General features: G+C 37.1%; 1 protein-coding gene across 1 annotated transcript; it reads left to right on the forward strand.

Moving 5' to 3' along the window:
• Nucleotides 1-5,555: 5,555 nt before the first annotated feature.
• On the forward strand, nt 5,556-14,362 carry LOC129256895 (cadherin EGF LAG seven-pass G-type receptor 2-like). The gene is made up of 2 exons (XM_054895117.2): nt 5,556-8,757; nt 13,323-14,362. The coding sequence occupies exons 1-2, from the start codon at nt 5,877-5,879 to the stop codon at nt 14,345-14,347; spliced, it is 3,906 nt and encodes a 1,301-aa protein (XP_054751092.2). The 5' UTR covers nt 5,556-5,876; the 3' UTR covers nt 14,348-14,362.
• Nucleotides 14,363-21,868: the final 7,506 nt, after the last annotated feature.

Here is a 21,868-nt window from a genome sequence, read left to right on the forward strand (position 1 = left end):
ATTACCTTTTCACGAGAATCTAACATGAAGATAGATTTTAACGTGATATTCAGAAAAATTTAATACACTTTCCTTTCTTTCCTCATTTTTGTTTGTTTGGTTGTAGAACTTTATTTTGGGGGCCATGGTCCAAACTCATCCATATAACAGTGCTTCATGGGTGGGGTCCGGGGCAGAGCCCCGGAAACTCTTGATATCAAAGCCATTTTTAACCTTACAGATGGCCACTTATTTGAATCAAATTGCGTGTATGTTTATATAGCTTTAACACAACACATAAATTCAATGCAGTTGTGTATCGCAATCATCCAAATATTGTGAGGGGCACACCATAGCAAATGTGTGAAAATTTGTAAAAAGTCGCCAGCGAAGCGAGCTAGAAAAAAAAATGGCCTAAAATGAAATGAAATTCTAATTATGTGATAGATTTTTACATCATTATAGCAAATATCATGTCATATATTTTTTTTTCATTCATCTCATTTCGCTGCCTCCTTTATTTTCTTTTATTTCCCCTTGGCTGTGGAACCACCCCCAGTACGCCAGTGCTTCAACGTAAAGCTTAATGCAGGAAGGGTCCATATAGGGGCCCGTTATAGAACCCACTAAAGGTTACAGATGAAGAGCCCCCACTGCACGGGGTCTTGACTTTTGGACAGAGCCTTTGGAGATTTAGCAAGTTTATGATAGACTTTCATACGACATTATGCTATACCATCCATTTTTCTTCCCGCTCGTTATCTCAATCCTCGGCAGCCCGGTAGTGTATGTTATCTTGTCCCTATTCTTTAATTTCCAATTTAGATTTTGGCTAATTCCATTCTGCATTTATTTCCCGCTTTTGTTTGCCTTTTTGTCATCTTTAATTTATTTCCCTGTCTTACTAATCATGCTAATGTATTTGTATATCGGGGCGAATTGTTCTTTCTCACTTGTTCTTTTTTCCTTCCTTTTCCCGTTTTCCCTTTTTTATGTTTTTTCTTAGTTTTCTTTTCCCTTTTCCTTTCCCTTTCCCCTTCCCTTTCCCCTTTTTTCTTTCCTTTCCCTTTCTAATTCGCCCTTTTTTTTCCCCGTTTTTTTTTTTTTCCCGGTGAGCTCCGCCAGGGGGGGGGGGGGGAAGCTTGCCCCCCTGCCCCCCCCCCCGCCTGTTACGCCACTGGCGAGCACCAGGAACAATGAAGACATAGGCCCTGAGCAAACTGTTTCATAAAGTCATGAAAAAAAAATGCTTCTTATGTAACATGATTAAGATATAATATAACATTATAATAAACAATAAAATCTTCTTTCCCCATTACGTTTCTCTTCCTTTCTCCCTCTTTTTCTCCTCCCCCCCTTTTTTTTTTTGGGGGGGGGGCAGCCGATTGGGGGGGGGGGGGCACGTGCCCACCATGCCCCCTGGTAGTTACGCCACTGTATAGGTATACAGAACTCACCAATCAAAATGCGATCGCACAGCGCCAGCTCATAGGCCTTCATTTTTGACAATCGAGACACCTGAAAAGGAATATTTTGAGAATCTTATATGAAATACAGAAAGATAATAGGTAGGCCTACAACATTTTAAAGTTTCGCTTAATTTCACAAACCAGTTATATTCACATCCTTGTCGGTATGCAAATGAGGAGACTGATGACATCACTCACTCACTACTTCATTTTGTATTTTATTATATGAAATATTCAATTTTTCTCCGTTGTCGTGTGAAAACAACGATTAATTCCTCCCGGAACATGAGCAATAAGCATTGTTACTAAATTCATTGTTCAATCAAGTTGGTCCATATTGTAAAATCTGTAAAAAATGAAATATTTTATAATTCTAACAATAAAAAACAAAGGAATTAGTGAGTGAGGGACATCATCGACTGTCTCATTTGCATGTCACTGAGTTGTGCATATCACTGTTTTTTGAAAAATAAGCAATTTTTTTTTTTTTTTTAATGGCAGGAAATAAATTTCACTATAAACAGGCAATACGAGCAATGTTGCGCCCCCGGTCGAACATGAATTTTCTTGGAGCCCCCTAAGTTCAAGGTCAATTTGGCGCCCTCGGTTGAACATGAATTTGGCGCCATGTGAAATATCACTTTGCCTTCCCCCTTCTGAAACATGTATTTGTCGCCTTATGGTCAAACATCAAATTAGCGCTCCCCTAGTTCGAACATCAATTTGGCGCCCCGCTAGTTTGAACATCAATTCGGCGCTCCCCTAGGTCGAACATCAATTTGGCGCCCCTCCCAGTTCAAACATCAACTTGGCGCCCCCATCTAGTTCGAAAATTATTTCGCCCCCTCCCCCTTGTTCAAACATCAATTTGGAGCCCCATAGTTCGAACGTCATTTTGGCGCCGCCTAGTTCTAACATCAATTTGGCGCCCCCCTCGTTCGAACATCAGTTTGGCGCCCCAAGTTCGAATAGCAATTCGGCGTCCCCTAGTTCGAACATCAATTTGGCGCCCCTAGTTCGAACATTCAATCGGCGCCCCCAGATGTCGAACATAAATTTTGCGCCCCTACGTCGAACATCAATTCGGCGCAACCCCCCCCCCCCTACGTCGAACATCTATTTGGCCTCCCTAGGTCGAACATCAATTTGGCGCCCCCAGTTGGAACATCAAATTGGCGCCCCTAGTTCGAATATCAATTCGGCGCCCCCTAGTTCAAACACCAATGTGGTGCCCCTAGTTCGAACATCAATTCGGCGCCCCCCCCCCTAGTTCGAGTATCAATTCGGCACCCCTTCATGTAGGTCGATCATAAATTCGCCCCCCGTTCGAATATCAATTCGACCCCCAGTTCGAACATCATGTTGGCATCCCTTCGAACTCAATTTTGCTTCCCTAGTTCGAATATCATTTCGCCCCCCTAGCTCGAGTATCAATTTGGCGCCCCCCTAGTTCGAACATCGATTCGGCGCCCCCCTAGTTTGAGTATCAGTTTGGCACCCCCCTAGCTCGAACATCGATTCGCCCCCCCCCCACTAGTTCGAGTATCAATTTGGCGCCCCCAGTTCGAACATCATTTTAACATCCCTTCGAACATCATTTTGGCGCCCTCCTAGATCGAATATCAATTCGGCGCCCCTACATGTAGGTCCAACATCAATTTGGCGCCCCATAGTTCGAGTATCAATTTGGCGCCCCCTAGTTCCAATATCAATTCTGAGCCCCCCTAGTTCGAGTATCAATTTGGCTCCCCCTAGTTCGAACATCGATTCGGCCCCCTTCCCCCCCCCCCTAGTTTGAGTATCAATCTGGCGCCCCCAGTTCGAACATCATATTAACATCCCTTCGAACATCATTTCGGCGCCCTCCTAGTTCGAATATTGATTCGGCGCCCCTACATGTAGGTCCAACATCAATTAGGCGCCCCTAGTTCGAATATCATTTCGGCCCCCCCCCCTAGCTCGAGTATCAATTTGGCGCCCCCGAGTTCCAACATCAATTTGGCGCCCCCTAGATCGAACATCAATTTGGCGCCTCTACGTCGAACATCAATTTGCCCCCCCCCCCCCCCCCGTTCAAACATCAATTCGGCCCCCAGTTCGAACATCATTTCGGCGCCCTTTTGGTCGAACATCATCATCATTTTCTTTCCTCCTCTTCCTCTTTTTTTCTTCTCGTCCTTCCCCCTCTTCCTCTCCCCTTTTCTTTCCCCCCGTTCTCTCTCTTTTTTCTTCTCTTCTTTCTTCCCTCTTCCTCTTTCTCCTTTTTCCCTCTTCCTCTCTCTTTTCCCCCTCTTCTTTCCCCTCTTCCTCTTTTTTCTCCCCCCTCCCCCTCCCTTTTCTTTCTTTCTTTCCCCTCTTCTTCTCCTTTTTTTTCTTTTCTTTCCCCTCTTCTTTTTTCTTTTTTTCTTTCCCCTCTCTTTTTTCTTCTCTTCTTTCCTCCCTCTTCCTCTCTCTCCTTTTCTTTTCCCCTCTTCCTCTTTTTTCTTCCCCCTCTCCCTCCTCCTCCCTTTTCTTCTCTTCCTCTTTTTTCTCCTTTTCTTTTCTCTTTTTTCTCTCTCTCTTTTTCCTTCTCTTTCTTTCCCCTTTTCCTCTCCCTTTTCCTTCCCTTCCTTCCCCCTCTTCCCTTTTTCTTCTTTTCTTTCCCCCTTTCCTCTCTCTTTTTTCTCCTCTTCTTCCTTCCCCCTCTTCCTCTCTCTTTTCCCCTCTCCTTTTCCCCTTTCTCTCTCTTCTCTTCTTTCCTCCTTCTTCCTCTCTCTTTTTTTCTCCTTTTCCTTCCCCCCTCTCCCTCTCTCCTTTCCTCTTTTCTTTCCCCCCTTTTCCTCTCTCTTTTTTCTTCCCTTCTTCCCCCTCTTCCTTTCTTCTTTTTCTTCTTTTCTTCTTTTCTTTCCCCTCTTCCCCTCTTTTTTCTCTTTCTTTCCCTCTCTTTTTTTTTTTTAGCCGAAGGGGGGGCCAAGGCCCCCTCGGCCCCCCCCCCCATGGATCCGCGCCTGTTCATGGCTAAGTGCAAGCAGTCATTAATACCTTTTCGATCAGCTCAAAACGTATATACAAATTTTCTGCTCGCGTTTTGCGCTCGCATTATTAATGTAAAGAAGATCCCTGATTACTCATGCTTTTCATGATTTAGAAAACAAGAATAGAGTGTCGTTTAGTAGGTCTAAATCTCGAAAGTTTCCACTCGCGCTTCGCGCTCGCATCAAATGTTTAGTTAAATCTGTTTAAGTTACAAAAGTGCTTAGATATTCCATTCTTTAGGTAAAAATGTCAAAAAAATTCAGTTCGCGCTTCGCGCTCGCATTATTGGACTTTTAAAATACGTAACGCCTTTATGGCTTACTGCAAGCAGTCTTTAACAGGTACTTTTTCCATCCGTTAATTTCTGCTCGCGCTTTGCGTTCGTTGTAATTATTTAGTTGCATATACATCTTTTTCAGGATAACAAGCATTGCCCAGAATGTTTAAATTTTATTAGGAAAATACATAAAATTTCCAAAAAAAATTAGCTCGCGCTTCGCGCTCGCATTATATAAATAAGCAGTATGATATATATTTATGTTGATTTATAAGAATAAAGCTAAAAAGTAACTATTAGAAATACCCTTCAAAAGGGGGTCGTTGTCCTAGAGTTAATTATTGTGGGAGTAGTTGTCCTGGGGTAATTGTCCTAGGGGAGTTGGTCTAGGGGTAGTTATCTAGGGGTAGTGGTCCGGATACTAAAGAGCTGGATCCACCCATGGAAGTAGCATAACGGGCCTGATTAGGCCCCTAAAAGGCCTAATATAAATTATAGAATGGTCCATCACTTTATAATCGAGAACTCTGCCGCAAAAAAAAAAAGGCTACTGGGGGCTATACGGGCTTGTTCTTCTTCTTCGGATTCTTCCTCTGTTTCTGATACTTCATATTTTTATTCTTCTATTCGTCTTCTTTTTCCCCCTTTTTTGATCCGGCCTGCAAATTCTTTGGATGTATAAAAACAAATATAGGCCTAGTTCTATTCCGGATCTAGTCCCCAGTACTCGTGATCACCGATACATCTGATCATGTGTGATCTGATACACCTGTCGCTTCTTCCAACGCTCATATAAGTTAATTGCGCCATCTCACGTGAAGGCATCTTCGACACCGGGAAAAAACTCGCTCGATCAACGTTCATATATACGCGACTCTCTATTACGGTAGCTCTCGAGCAAACACTTGAATGTGGAATTCACAGACCAGTTTGGTTCAGTTCTTCCAAATTTCTCGATAAAGTTATCAAAATGGAATGTAGGGCGTTATTTTCACCGAACGGATAACGAATTTGTGAATACTTGCTATGGATATCATGTAAACCGTTTGGAGGTGCTGAGAAAAACCAATTGTGACTGGGAGAATCCCTCAACAAAGTTATTGTTCGTCCATCTATCTATTGAACGGAAGTTTGAAATGGAGTTACCTGCCGCTATGGCCCATCTCCTTCGTATCCTGTGGCTCGCCGCGGCCGTGTTCCACGGAGCGGCACTTGCAGCTTTTGATACTCATCTCTCTAATTATGAAGAGCAGGGGTATTCACTATTTAACGCATCTCTTGGAAGTGAATGGTCATATTCACTTCATCCAACTTTAACAGGGGAAGATGCCAAAGAAAACATTGAAATTGACACTTATACAGGAGAATTATCCCTGTCAAAAACTATGGAATGTTACATGCTTCATGAGAACCCTTTCTTGGTTTATGTGCAAACTCGTGGAAGAACTACAGTTTTAGGCTCAGAAAAAGTTGGTTTGTATGTGATGTTACCTATAGCAATTTATGTTCATGGGTTTGGTTGCCATCCAAAGAAAGCCAAGAAAAAGAATTTTGATCAGGATGACATTGAACACACCCCTCTATCTGCAACACGACCACTGCAGATAATGATGGAATATCCAGAAGGAACATGCTGGTTTCCTGGAGATATCTTGTTGAACCTCAATAACTTCCTTCCTAAATCACTTTCGGGCTGTCAAATTAAATACTTTATGAGTAATGGCAAGGAGCATGATTTTGATATTGATGCTGCGTCAGGTAAACTACGTATAGAAAATGATGTGGTTTGTGTTTTTGAACACCAATCAGAACATATAAGTGGATCAGTACACATTCCGTCATCTTGCTTAGCAAAGCCTCCTTCTTACTTGACAGACAAAGTGGAGGAGGAGATGGTGCCTATTCTGATTGAGTTGCGAGCATCAGACACTAATCGTTTGAATGCTGATGAAACATCAAGAAAACGAGAAGTTGTTCTAAAACGCTTCAGAAGGCAACTTAGGAACACATATCCAACATTCAGTCAGCCCATATATACCCGTCAAGTACCAGAAAATGAAGATGAAGGATATGTTGTGGCAACAATCACTGCAACGGACAATGATGATGGTGATAATGGAAGATTATCGTACAGCCTTGTAGCTCTTGGCGATGCTCGCAGCCAAAATATGTTTGCCATCGAAGAAAACACAGGAATTATCACAACCACTACTTCACTTGATCGGGAGCAGATTCAATCTCATTCATTTCGTCTCACAGCAACAGATCATGGAACCCCTCCAAAATCTGCTCAAGTTTATCTGACGGTCAATGTAGAGGATCGCAATGACCATACCCCTATATTTGAACAACCAAGCTATGTGGAGACCACAAATGAAGGTCAGAACCCAGGAACCTTGATTGCCAGGGTGAGGGCATCTGATAATGATGTTGGGCCTAATGCTGAAATCAGGTACAGCATTGTGAACAACGAGAGTCCGAATGATGTTTTCACAATGAACCCCACAAGTGGAGAGATTAAGACCTTGGTGCGATTGGACAGGGAACTGATTGAAAGATATAATATATTGGTGATGGCTCAAGATATGGGTACTGATCCTGGAAAGAAGAATTCAACAGCAGAAGTGTTGCTGACAGTTCTTGACTTGAATGACAATTCCCCTCACTTCTCCCAATTGAGTTATGAGGTATCTGTACGGGAAGATGTAAGTCCAGGTGACCCTGAGAGCCAAATTCTGCATGTCATGGCTACAGATGCTGATGAAGGTTCTAATGCCGATGTCCATTTCAGTTTGACCCATGGCAACTTTGAGAATCGCTTCAGGATTGATTCGCTAAATGGCTATATCTCACTTCAAAATGGTTTGGATTTTGAAACAACAAGGAGTTACAGACTGAGCATTCGTGCCCAGGATTCTGGTAATCCACCAAGGGAGAACACAACAACTGTTACAGTAACAGTTATAGATGTGAATGACAACAAACCTCAGTTTACCCAGAATGTTTACCAGGGTATAGTGCGGGAAGATGTTGATGTTGGATACTCCATATTATCAGTGATGGCAAGAGATGATGATCAGTTGGAAAATGCCAGGATAACTTTCTCTGTTCCAAACCCTCCTAGTGGATTTCCTTTTGAAATCAATCCTACTTCTGGTTCTATAACAAACAGTGTCAGTCTTGACAGAGAGTCTGGTCATACTTGGGAGTTTAATGTCATTGCAGCGGACCATGGAGAACCTCCTAAATCATCCACAGCTTCGGTCACAATCACTGTAACTGATGTAAATGACAATGCTCCAATCTTTCCTCAAGATGTCTATTATGCCTCTGTGGCTGAAGATGCTTACCATGGTTTTGAGGTGTTGACTGTGACAGCAACAGATCCTGATGAACAGAATGCTATTTCCTATAGGATAGTAGATGCCCTGGACCCTACTGGCCGTATCCCTTTCAACATTCTCACACAAAACAATGAAGGAACAATTACTGTTACGTCTCAACTGAGTTACAATGCAAAGTCATTTTATTCTTTGGCAGTTACAGCATCAGATAGGCAGTTTGAAAGCACTTGTACTGTGTACGTAAATGTGACTGATGTTAATGATTTTGCTCCAGTGTTCCATAACTCACCCTACAATGTTTATGTCAGTGAAGGTGCAGATATTGGAGAGGTTATTGTTAGAGTGTCAGCATCAGACAATGATGCCGGCGCTAATGCAGAAGTAAGCTACAGTATGGATCCTTCTCCAGTGTTTGAAATTGATGAAGAGAGTGGTGAGATTCGCACCAAGGTTCTTTTAGATCGTGAAGATATTTCCTCATATACCTTGTATGTGACTGCAAGTGATCATGGAATAAACCCACAGCAATCAAGGGCATTTGTTCAAGTCACTGTCCAGGATATAAATGACAATTCTCCAGTGTTTGAAGAAACAAGCTACAGTGCTGAAATCCAAGAGAATTCCTTAGCCTTTACCAGTGTCATCACAATTTCTGCATCCGATGCTGATCAAGGTTTGTATATATATATATAATCTATTTTGTTCTTAAACCAAACCATTACATTTTGTGAAGTTTCAAAATTTATCAATATGATTTTGAAATTATCAGACAGTACATGAAATGATGTATGTTATTTTTATCCATAGAATTTATTATACCTTCATCAAACAAAGTTAGAAAGGGGTATACTAGTCTAAGGTTCAGCAGACAGTAAATTGTACTTACTCAGTTTCCACAGACTGCCCGGGAGATTTTTTTGCACATATATGGTGATATTTGGAAGTGAACATATACAAGTATATGCTAAAGAGTAAAGATATATTTTAATGTGTTTGATGCTGCTTTACCACATATATGGCAATGAATCTAAAATATATCTTGTGCAGCAAACTAATTTCTTAGTTTTTTGGCCAATGCTCATGAGACATGCTCATGAGACATGCTCATGAGTCTTGGAGTGAAAAGGTGCAAGACACAATTTTCAGAAGCATTGGTTGCTGTTTTTTTATTTAAAATTTGTGATGTAGTGATTCTTCTGAATTTTGTCTCATGATGATATATAGAGCCGATTGATTGATTTTATTTTTTTTTCTGTTGGTTTCATTTTTTTGGGTAAAAAAACCTTACATCTATTAAACTAATTGATTCTTGATTTTGATATTTGTTAATGATATGCAGACAATATTCCCCTAGATGTATTAGGCAATAGAATATGTCAAGTTTAAATATTTATTGTGTATATTTCTACACATTCACACTAAACTTGTTATACTTGCATTTATTAAAGGGATACTCTGGGCTGAAAGTATAGAGTAAAAATCATGGAGCACAGAAAATCATTTCATACTTTATTATATATCTCCCTTGTAACAAAATTTGAAGTTGTAGCGGTGATTATCTTACACATTAAATCAGTAGTCAATCAAATTTTCCATGTTTTTTTAAAGACAAAATTTGAATAAACATTTTCATATAATAAAATACAGAAGAATAATTGGCGATACAATATCATCAACTTGCTTTAAACTGCATATTCATGAAGAAATGCAGAGAACCGTTTCACCAAAATAATGCAAACCTTGACTGCTTGAATATGTCTAAACTTTGTTATTCCTTGTCTGATTTTGATGACATTTCTGTGTTTGTCTGATTTCACTTCGCCTGTTCAAATCATATGTGTTCAGCCTGGAGTAACCCTTTAGAAACAATCTACAATGATGAAATTAAAAAAAATATATTGTTAATCTCTTGATACACCCTTCGCCAATCTAACAGAATGCTTGATCAGTAATGGCACAGCATTATTCAATTCATGCAAATGTTGTAAACCAAGAAAGACAGAAACTGACAGATCAAAGGTCTGCCAAGAGAAGTGGCTGATTGCTTTACTCCATCATATAGGCCTATCCATTATGAAGATATCTCTTATTGAAATCATACATGTATGATAAATTCCTCTTTTTTTCATTTACCCATCTTGTGGGGAGAAATGTCACTTTGCTGAAACATTATAAAGATAAAATCTAAAACATTAGTGCACATGAATGTTGTCTTGTTTTTTAATTGGAAGATAAATTCAAAATTGTGTGATACACATTTCTTGACAGGTATGCCACTTTGAACTCTAGGGCAGTGTTGTTGTGGCTATTCCCTACAACTTGGTCAGTTAATTCAAATGTTTGTGTGCAAATGGGAGACGTTATTCAAATGCAATTTTAACATGGGACAAAGAGAGTCCAGAAGTGTTGACTCACATCCAATGGACTGTATGGTTACTCTGTCTATTTACTCACTGATTGATTGTTCCAACACAGGAGAACAGAAAAAAAGAAAATGCTTGTTTTTATGGACTTTAGGCAGTAGGTGCAAGACGATTCAAAAATCTATGTCCGTATATTACAATTCTTTAATTACTCTGACTTGGAGAGTAAAGAGATTAATAGGAATGTGATATACATTTCTGTCTGTTTGGGAGTTGGGGAAATATGCATGATGAGATACATGTGTATAATAGATTTGTATGATTTGTTTTATACTCCTAGCAGCTGGAAAATTGGCTCATATTAAAAGGGAAATTCACCCTGAATAAAAGTTTGTTGTAAAAATACCAGAAAACATATTGGTGAAGGTTTGAGGAAAATCAATTGTAGATAAAAACGATTATTAGAATTGTATTTTTTATTAGTGACATGTGAGCAGCTGTCCCATATATATGCTATGTAATATTAAATGCATAAATTTCAATATTTGAATGGTTCATGATGACTTCAAATGTTTTTCTTTCAGTAGCAGGTGTGAAATAATTTGTTTATTGATGTACTGAAGGTACATTAAAAAACATTTTCAATTTTTTGAGAAAATGACATATTTTTATTTTATTACTATAACTTTCGTATTCAACTTACAGTGAATTTAGATGGAAATCAAATGCTAATCTTACTTTCCTCTATTTATAATTTGAATCAAATTGTGAGATTTGAATTACTTTATATTCTGGTTAATGTGATACATGTGGCATCAATGTTTTAAATTATTATTTTTTTCAACATACAAATATAGTTTACCTATCTAATATTGTAGATTCATGAATGAATGATCGTTAATCATTAAACATAACAACATAGGATTCCTAAAAGGATTGAGTCAAATAACTGTATGAATTGATTGACCATTATTTTATTAATTAATTCTAAAACTACCGTAAGTTCAACTTGTTAATTTGCGGTAGGCTATCAGTTTAGGAACTCAGAAAACAGTTATTTCTTAAACAATTTATTTGATTAAAGATGTACACAGCCTATAAAAACCAAATACAGTGGCATGCTTTATATTTAAGAAAAATATGTTCATGAATGTATGTTAGTTTGAAGAGGCTCGAAGTGGAGCAGAGCCAGTTCCCATGGCAACATAAGCAGCAGAGGTAGCTAAAATGACCCTCGAGATACAGCAGGATTGGACAGGCCAGATCTCTTATCAAATATAAAGTAATGAAATTATAATAAAATTGTATAATGTCAGCCTATAGCATACATTGGTGATGATGACATACAATGTACTGTCATCTTTTCTTTTTTCTTTTTATCTAAAACAAACTGGTATATTTACAGTTAAGAAAGAAAATTTCAAATGCATGTCCATAGTCCACATAATGATGCCAAACTTCCAATCCAAGGGAGGATCAACAATGATAATTATCATTGATTGGCTGAGCCTGTTCATGAAGTACCATGTGTGTGTGTGTGTGTGTAGTGGATCTCTGAATTCTTATTCACAATAGATATTGATATTCAAATTCCAACCTTAAGAGCAGTCATCCATATAGTGCCTTAGTGCTCATGTAACTGAGCCCATGACAGGATGAGTCAATCGACCAGCTATATACTTCCATTGATTCTTTGTTGTAATTTCTGTTTATCTTGTCTGTGTACCTGTGTTATTAGGACATGTTGGAGGGGCTTTAATGGTACAGAGCAGAGCAGAGTGTAACTATTAATGGTTATCCTATTATGCTGTGTTGATATATCTGCAAATTGCAATACACATTTTTCATCCATGCATACCATTACAAACAAGACCAGAGAAAATGATTTTTTTTTCAAACTTTTTTTCGTGGCAGCGATGGGATAACATCTCATCAGCGAAATCTTTGTTTCCTTATGATTATACTGTGCATTATATAATTCTGAATCATTGTCAGTGTTTAAGTTGAAAAAAAAACTTATGCCTTGCCACGATGTCAGGAAATAAAGTTATAGGCTTACATATATATACAGATCAGTGGAAAATGTATACAGATGCTCCATACAGTATACATAAGTGGTGCTAAAAAGTTAGTGAACTCCACCAGAAAATGAATATATTTAAAAGTGGTCAAACTCTGCCATGTTTAAGATATTTTTTAAATTGTGAAGTTGAGTATTAAATATTATATTCAATAAAGTTTGTTTCTCTGTGCTTACCAAACATTGTAGTGTTGTTGTCTACAGTCAAGACTCAGCATGAAGGAGTGCATTTTATGGTGGGGTTCACTAACTTTTGAGCACAACCATATTACTGACAATGTCCTAATATTAATCAGCTTTTAAGACCAGGATTCCAGTAAAGTTATTTACCAAAGTTCATATCTCTGTGGTATTGCATGACGGTATAAATGAAGTCTTGAAGTATACAGTGCATAATAATTCCCAATTTGTGTTTCAAAGTATCTTCTCTATTGCTCAAGGGGACACGTCATCAATAAGCAGTTTAATATATAAAAAATATAAATTTAAAAAAATCATTATTTAGCTAGAATGTACTGAAAAGATCAATTTCAACAATTCTATATATTTTTTAAAGAATTGATTAGTAATACCACTTTTCCTTGGCTAGCCTGTAGGAGTAGTGATGATTTTTAGGGGGCTTAGGTCAAAAGTCACAGAGGTCATATTTAAAATAGATATCTTGCTCTTGTAAGCTCACCTTCACAAATATTTTCTATAACTTTTCTGCTATTTAATATTAAAATCAACTTATCGTCAGGGTCAGAGAGAACATCCTCCTTTATAAAATATTCTCTATTTTTCTCTGAATTTCAGGTTCAAACAGTGAAGTAAAGTACACCTTTGAAGATGGTGATAGTGGAGGAGGACGATTCACGATTGATGAGACTTCTGGTGTCATTCGAGTTGCCTCTATGCTTGACCGTGAGTACCAGGCAGAGTATGTCCTTGTTGCTGTTGCATATGACCAGGGAGTCCCATCATTGAAGACCTCGGCAGAGATAACTGTAGAGATCACCGACATCAATGACAATCCACCAGTGTTTGATGAACGAGACTACTATGTTACGATCAGAGAGAATCGTGATCCTGGAGAACAGGTTATGAAATTAATGGCATCGGATCCAGACTCTGGGTTCAATGCTCATGTCCAATACACCATCGTCCGGGGTGATCAGGATTACTTTGAAATCAACCCTGACACTGGACTAATCATCTCTTTAGAGATGTTTGACTATGAAGCCAGGAATCAGTATGAGATCATAGTTCATGCTACTAATGTCCCATACTTTGCTGAAGCAACAGTCCACATCCAGGTTCTTGATGTCAATGACAATGCACCTATCCTAGGAGATTTTGAGATTTATTTCAACAATTATGAAGGGTATTTTCATGAGGAAGATATAGGACAGGTCCCTGCTACAGACCCTGATGTCTCTGACACCTTGACATATGAGATAACAAGTGGAAACAACAATCAGCACCTGATTCTAAATACAACTACAGGTGGAATCAGACTCAATCCTACTCTTAGAGGATCAGATATCCCACAAACCATTCAGTTTACTGTTCAAGTATCAGGTAAGACACTTTCACTTAATATCAGAATGTGTTATAAAATAAAGGGATACATTACAGTTAGTGATAATAAGTTGCTAATTGCATCAATGTGGATGCTTCATGTTCAATTCTATTGTGGGCATATTGGCCCTGAAAAAGTCTATGCAAACATATTTACCCACAAAAGAATACATGATGTGTTGTTTAGAGTCTACATTGATTCATTCTTCACCATGGTAACATTCAGAAGTTACTTTAAATTTGAGAAATATTACATATAGATCTACTGGAGTTATGGTAAATTAAGGTTGACATATTTTATTTTGTCATTCTTAGTTTAATTTATTCATGATGTCAAATTTCATCGTACATCTTCACTAATTGGACGTGTGCACACCATTTTGTAAATTGCTGCTATCTACCTATCGGAGGACCGGTGTGAGTTTTGAATAAGAGCTTCCTACAAACATTTATCATTGCTTGTAGCGCTCAATGTGATTTAGATGATACTGGAGCCACAATCTAGGGATTGTCATAGTAACAAATGCAAGGAGTTGGCTGATTGTGTCTTTTCTCTTTCCTGCCTAAATGTGTCATCATTAGTACCAGTTTGCAGCACCTTTTCAGAGATGATGCTGCCCACTTAGAGGAATTATTAGGGTTACTAATATATTAAACAAATTTCCATATAAAATTGATGCTGGTTTTCTTCACCGACAGATGGTAGATTTATCAACCAATTTGGTTGCTTGAGCAGTGGCCTAGAAACACCAACATTAAGCACCTTATAAATGTTACAATTATTATTATTATTATTAGAACAGAGTGTACAACTTAACTGTTTATAGATGAAACATTCACTTAAATACTTGTTGAATATCATTAAAAAATTGATGAGACAACTCGACAAGATATTTATAAATGCTTGAATACTGAAGTTGAATACCTTAGATTTTATATGGTTATTAAATCCTCATTTATACTTCCAAGTATAGTTATTCAACAAATTAAAATATATTGATGTCAGGAGCATTACATACTTACATACATTGTACATAACGAAGTCAGGGTGTTTCATTGGATCCAGTTCAAATGATGGGTAGAATCATGGACCTATAGAATGAAAGGGAGATTAACACATGAAGTACATTCTTTGATGTAACAAATCTGACATTTTGCTCTGAGAATAAACCAATGAGTCACCGTTTTATCGTAGTGCATGAATTCGGTTAAATGATGCTGGGATACTGAATGGAGAAAGATTATTGCTGGTCGGATGGAGGCAAAGACCTCTCTTGTATTTTGTCACCTGCTGCTAATCTTGTCTCATCATTTTAATTTCCGTCATTGGGAGCCTGGCTTTTCTTATTCCTTATCCTTTAAGAGTATGTTGTGTCTAAGTATGATAATTTTTTAGATACATACTTTTAGTAGACTAGGAGTGGGGGTGGTGACAATGCTGGGGGCTTATTTTGTTCAATATGAAATAAATCATCAGAGAAACAGTCTATTTTTTTGCTCTAAATTACTTTGGAAAGACATTGGCCCGTATTCTGAAGTCGGGTTTAAGTTAAACTCAGGTTTAAAGTTGTGGTTTAAATTAAGTATGGGAAGCCAAAAGTATCAAATTTGTTATTAAGTTGTATGTTTCTTATGTTTACTGTGCTCTTTCCTGATTCATCGATGGTGAAGCCAATAATCTTTTTATACTTCCTAGACAATTATGAATGATTTGAGAGCCAAATGAGCTGAAGTATGATATCTCTACTGTTAGTGATTTATGTAACAATTGGCTCGCCATACTTAAACCACAACTTTAAACCTGAGTTTAAGTTAAACCCGAATTCAGAATACGGGCCATTGTGTCTATGTGATCTCTTGATATATATCATCAAGACTTGATATGTGTATCAAGATTTCATGTCATTTGTTTGCAAATCAAACTTGATAGTAAATATGCTCTAGAGAGCACTGAATACTTTCTTTATGTTAAGTATTCAAATTTATACACTTCATCTGACATTTCTTTACAGGCCCACACAGCAAGACTAGAAGTAAAAGAGTAAACACTTAATATTACTGCTCAATCTTAAATATCTGCATACATTAATTACATTCATAGTCTACATGTACATATAAATTAGAAAAGAGTAACAGAAAAGAATCCATAACATATTTTGTATGATTTCACAAAGTATGTCTTCATAATTCAGAGAATAATAAATGAACATGTAATTCAATAGGTACGTAACAAGTGACATCATTGGACGTATTCACATTGTGGTCTAGTTAACTACATGTAGGCTGCGTTTATGCGACCTCAAGCCAGAATCATGATTTGAATCATGATTTGAATCATGATTCAAAACACAAACATGAATCACAATATCACAGAATCAGCGTTTAGACGACCTTCATTCCAATGCTGTTTCTCCTCAGATTCGGGCCAATCCAGTGCGCATCACTAGTGCGCAGTTTGACAGAGGAAGTTTTTCGCACGTGTTTCGGCTCTCGAAAAATCTTTTGCTTCCAGAATTCAGTCTATACCTCATTTTGTTTACTTCTATCATATAGGGTCCATATGCTTCTATTCATCTTGTTAGTTTATCCAAAATGGTGTTCGGAAGTGAATTTCAGCGTAGATCCAATTTAGTATTGATACTGTATACTCAACAACTGAGATCATTGTCTGTCCAGTTAATTCATTTACTAGAACTTGAAGTTGAAGACATGACCAATAAATGAAAAGTAGTGGACGATGCGATGACCAACACAGAGCTTGAACATGACAAGAAATGCATGCGTAGTACATATTCATGTACATACAGCGCCTTGAGCTAGGCAAGAGTCAAACCGAAAGTAGCCTGACACAACAGTGAGGTCATATAATCATGATTCAAATCACGATATCGTTTATTCGAACATTTTCGTACGTGATTCTGCAGAAACGTCTTTCCAAACGCCCCTTTTTTCGTGTTTCATGTTTGTGATTCTAATCATGATTATATTCAATTTCGACTAAACGCAATCGTGATTCTGCAGAATCATGATTTGAATCATGATTCAGATCATGATTCTAGGGTAAAAAAGTGGCGGATAAACGCACCCGTAGTAGCCTAGTGCCATGTTGTTGTCTTTCTCCACAATATTAAGAAGCTTCATCTGTACATTCATGTAAACATTTAGCTTTGCTAGCCAATAGACTATCTGTAAACAGGCATTAACTATGCTCAATATAACCATAATATTGAGGAGACAGATAAACATTACTGAGACTTTTATGACATACAGGATCTCACTGGCGCCTAAAGTTATGGCTCTCTTAATAATTCACATTGGGTAGATTATCACTTTAAGTGAGTATGACCAAGGAAGTATCACCATACCACCTTGATATGATATTGGAAAACCTCAGTAAATTGTTCTAAAAAATCTCTACATTGCATTGCAATAAAACGAAATACCTTTGAAATTGTCTTTTCAACAAAATGCATGCAGTCTCTTTCAGTGATTGTATCCTGACTGCTTTAAGATCTTGCAGAATACAATTAATTTGATATTACTAGGATATTTGCTATTGTAAAGCTACCAGACAGGATGACCTTGTCAATTTTTTTTTCATTGTAGAAATTAAATAAGGAACATAAATAATAAGTATGAAAACAATATTTCATCTGCAAATATCAAGGAGTTGGAGGGGGGTACATTAACTGTACATGTAGAGGGAGAGAGGAGGGATAGAAGTAAATAGAGGATTTTAGGCATACATGTATCTATACACCATAAAAAGGTTTATAATTCTTGTCACCAGATATGATTAGGTCATATAATATTCAGTCTGTCTCTACTATGCTGGATTCTCCTGTGATTAAGTAATTGGACATGGTGATAGAACAAAGCAGGATGATTAATGTTGGGTGGGTACAGAGACAAGCAGATAGATATTGCCCCAAAACTGTGTTTAAAAAAATTTTGATTAAATTACTGTACACTACAGTACAGTGTATATTGAGCAAAAGATTGTGCCATACAAATTGTTACTGATTTTACGAACCAGCATGAACATAATTTTCGGTCAAATTTTTAAATTGTAATCTTTTGTCTATTCCGAAAGCATAAACTATAATTTTAGGTCAAAATTCTTATTATTTAAAGAATAATAGATCTTGTTTGAACTGGCATATCCCCCTCCTTTGATTTTGCAAAGTGTCCCAAACCATTCTTTCTATATTATATCACTCTCCTGAATGGCGTGCAGTGGCCATAAACCTGACTTACATGTTGCGCATACATGCATTGAGTGATTTTATGAATTGGCATAAACCATGGTTTGTGAGGCTAAAAACTATGTGCATGATACTCATTGTTTTACAAAGTGACCTAAGCCCCCTTTTTTGTTATTTTAGTTTCTGGAATGCGGCAATGCCCAACTGTGCCTAATTTAAAATATTGAAAATTTAATTTGAATTGTGAAAATATGTTTGCACATTGTAAAATGGTAGTGCTTTCAATTGGTTTTTTCTCTGGTTTCTGTCAAAGCGCAAAGCTACGAACGTTGAAAAACCATAAAAACTTTGAATGGGATTACCGGTATATCGAAATCATATTTTTGAGAGCAGTCAAGGTTTAGGCCAGTTGATAAAATCACTGATGAAATATCTTAATCAAATGACTCTAGTGAATTGGAATGAATTTGATGAATTGTTTGGCTAATTTGATTTGTTTCATTTTACTGTGGCTGTAAACTTATCATGTGCAATATTTTCATAATATTTTCTTTTAAAGAAAAAAGAGTTTCAAACTATCCATTTACACAGGTTATTGAAATCAAAATGAAACTGCAGAACTGCATCTTCCCAATGAAGTATATGGAGAATGGTGGTCATGCCTGAGAAATTTGCCCTTCAAAGCTTGTCTTTGCATTGTCTGTGCATATGGCACCTTCCTCAAAGAAGCCTGAAGACTTGGGTACTCTCTCATTGACTGATCAATAAAGAGGACCAACTTATAAATGGAGATAATCTCTTAAACTGGCAATAGGATTAAAAGATTAATTCAGAAGTGTTCAGTCTATCTTGGTGTTTGACTCTATGGAGTTCTGCTTGAAGAACAAAGGTGTTGCCTATAAACTATCTTCATAATCTCCCTATTGTAATCCAACCAGTTTCAAATGCATTCACTAATGAATGGATAGTATTCATGCTTGGTAAAATCCCATATTGTCTGTGGGTAGCATGTCAGGTTGAAGACACTCATTTGAGTCATTGGTCTTATAGACCCTATATTAGTGTTTTATAGCTTTTGTTATTCTTAATTTTGGTGATGCTGACTGGTTGAAAAAATTGTTTTCCAGTATTTGTCAAATAGTTTCCCACAATTGTTTTTTATCCATCCAAAACTTCTATACTGTTCATTGTTTGCAAGGTTGGCTTCACTGTTCATGGTCTTTCATAATGCTGTAGGTGTGCTTGAGTGACCAAGCGAAGGGGAATATAATAGTAACCCCTCACAGAGGAACACAGTAATACAGTGGTGGTCTGTATGAACTCCCCCACTTACAAACTAAGATTCACATCAAGTCTTTGAGGAAGTTAAATGTTATGTTCAAATAAATTGTAGAATATCGATTTTGTATGGATTTTAAAGTTGTATTGCAAGGCTCCACATTAACTTTTTTTGGTGGTGGCCCGTTCGGGCCACCAAAACCTTCAAATAATTTTTTTTGGTGGCCCGATATTAAAGTCTGGTGGCCCGAAAAATATAAAGAAAAACATTAATTTAAAATAAATAAAACAAACTTCTGAAATATTAATTCTGCAGCCACTACCACCAAGTATATTAAAAAAAGAAAACAAAAATAATAAAATAAATAAGTGAAATAAAACAAAAGAAAGAAAATGAAGAAAGAAAAAACACAGAACAGGGAAAAAAAGAAAAGAAAAATTTAGAGGAAAAAAAACAAAAGAAAAATGAATAAAACAAAATTTATAAAAAATGGGGAAAATTTATAATTATTTTTCAGTAGAAACATATTCTTTAATCAGGCATATTCAATGGGAAGGGGTATAAATGGTTTAACCACTATTAAAAAAAATGAAAGAAAAAAAATAAGAAAATGGCATAAGTTATATCTGGAAAAAAAACAGTGTGACTGTGAGAAGAGTCCTTCCGTATATTTGCCAAATGCTGGAAAAATTCACATTTCATATCAATGAAATGCCTTCCCAAAGTATTTACTTCCTCAAGAGTGGTTTAAGAAGTCATTTATAAACAAGAAAGAAAGAAACTGTCTGCTTATTTTTGGCTAGAAAAGACACAGCTTCGAAAGAAACAAAGTATCAACATACATACAAATGCACACGTGGGACTGTGATGTACTCACCTATGTGTTTTATGTGCATTAATGCATTTGGAAATCAGTCTTTTTGAGTCAAAAGAGAGGTCATAATTCCTCTTTTTAATGCTTGCAAATAATCAGGTTACACCAGATTTTAGTAATATGGACTGTAGAAGGGCATTTCATTGGTGTAAAATGTGACTTTGACGTAGATTTTCAAAGTTCTGTGGAAGATTTCTTAGCAGCAACATTTCGTATCGCAGCTCCCTGAGTCTAAATAGTCTGCTAGCGCACAGCTAGCTAGCTGCATGTGCCTGCCCGGACTACGACGACAAACAAACGAAAGCTCGCACGTGTTCTCATACTGGGTAAACAATAGTCAAAACAGCTTTATTGAATCTAGTCTCTTCATTATGGTCAAAGCTGACTCTTTGGCTTGCTGATTCACTTTGTTCCTTAGATTCCCGTAAAAACTATAAACAAACAAACAAATGAACAAAATCCAACATAAGTATATCATCATATCAAAGCATGTTACAGTGCAACTGCATTATAACGAGGCACTTGGGACGAGAGAAGATACATTGTTATAGGTAAAGTCTGCCACATCAGTGCCTTTAATAATAAGGTTCCACTGTATTATGAGTCTAAACATTATACTAAGGTGAATAACAATTAACTTCAATTTAAAGTAATTGGACTTAAATTATCATAATAGCAATACTGTCCAGTATTTAATACACTAAGTGTTGTGAAAATTAGAAATAAACTCTAAACTGATATCCTACAAATAAGGAATATTTGTAAATGTATTTAACTGTATACAATGGGTGTCGAAAACAGCTTAAATAGACAATGTAATTGCAAAAATGTTATGTGAGCAATAAATGTAATGTCAACCATCTTATATCAAGTTTTGGCGTATTTGAGTGCTTATTTCCTCAGGACTGAGGTTTGAGTTTAATCTAGTTGAGTTATCATTACACAATAAATTCGATACTGATTAAGAGTTTCTGTATATTTCCATACAAACAAATATTCATAATTATAGTACTACACAAAGACCTGCACACTATGCGTACAATGCATCAATCTGATACACGAGCTATTGAAGTTCTACAGTAGGATAACACTGATTGCTGTATGCATACTGAGCGAGTTCTCTTGAAATTAAACCTAAAAGTTCTATTTATGCTTACCACTGTGCCACTTGTTACCAAAGTCTCAGGCAGGCATAAATAATATGCCGATTAACGATGCAATTCCTTTTCCATCGCCATAACGTGCCCCAGTTTTGGGCCAAAAATTACAATCTTCGCAGACGATAAAATTATGGAATGCCAAATAGACAATTACAACCGCACGGTGTATGAAGTGCCTTTACACTCCCACCAAATTTGCCTTCACTGGTAACATAATCACATGCATGAGTACACTTACATATATATGAAAATGCATTTACTAG

The sequence above is a fragment of the Lytechinus pictus genome, chromosome 3 (assembly GCF_037042905.1).
Source record: "Lytechinus pictus isolate F3 Inbred chromosome 3, Lp3.0, whole genome shotgun sequence".
In the NCBI taxonomy this organism is placed as follows: Eukaryota; Metazoa; Echinodermata; class Echinoidea; order Temnopleuroida; family Toxopneustidae; genus Lytechinus; species Lytechinus pictus.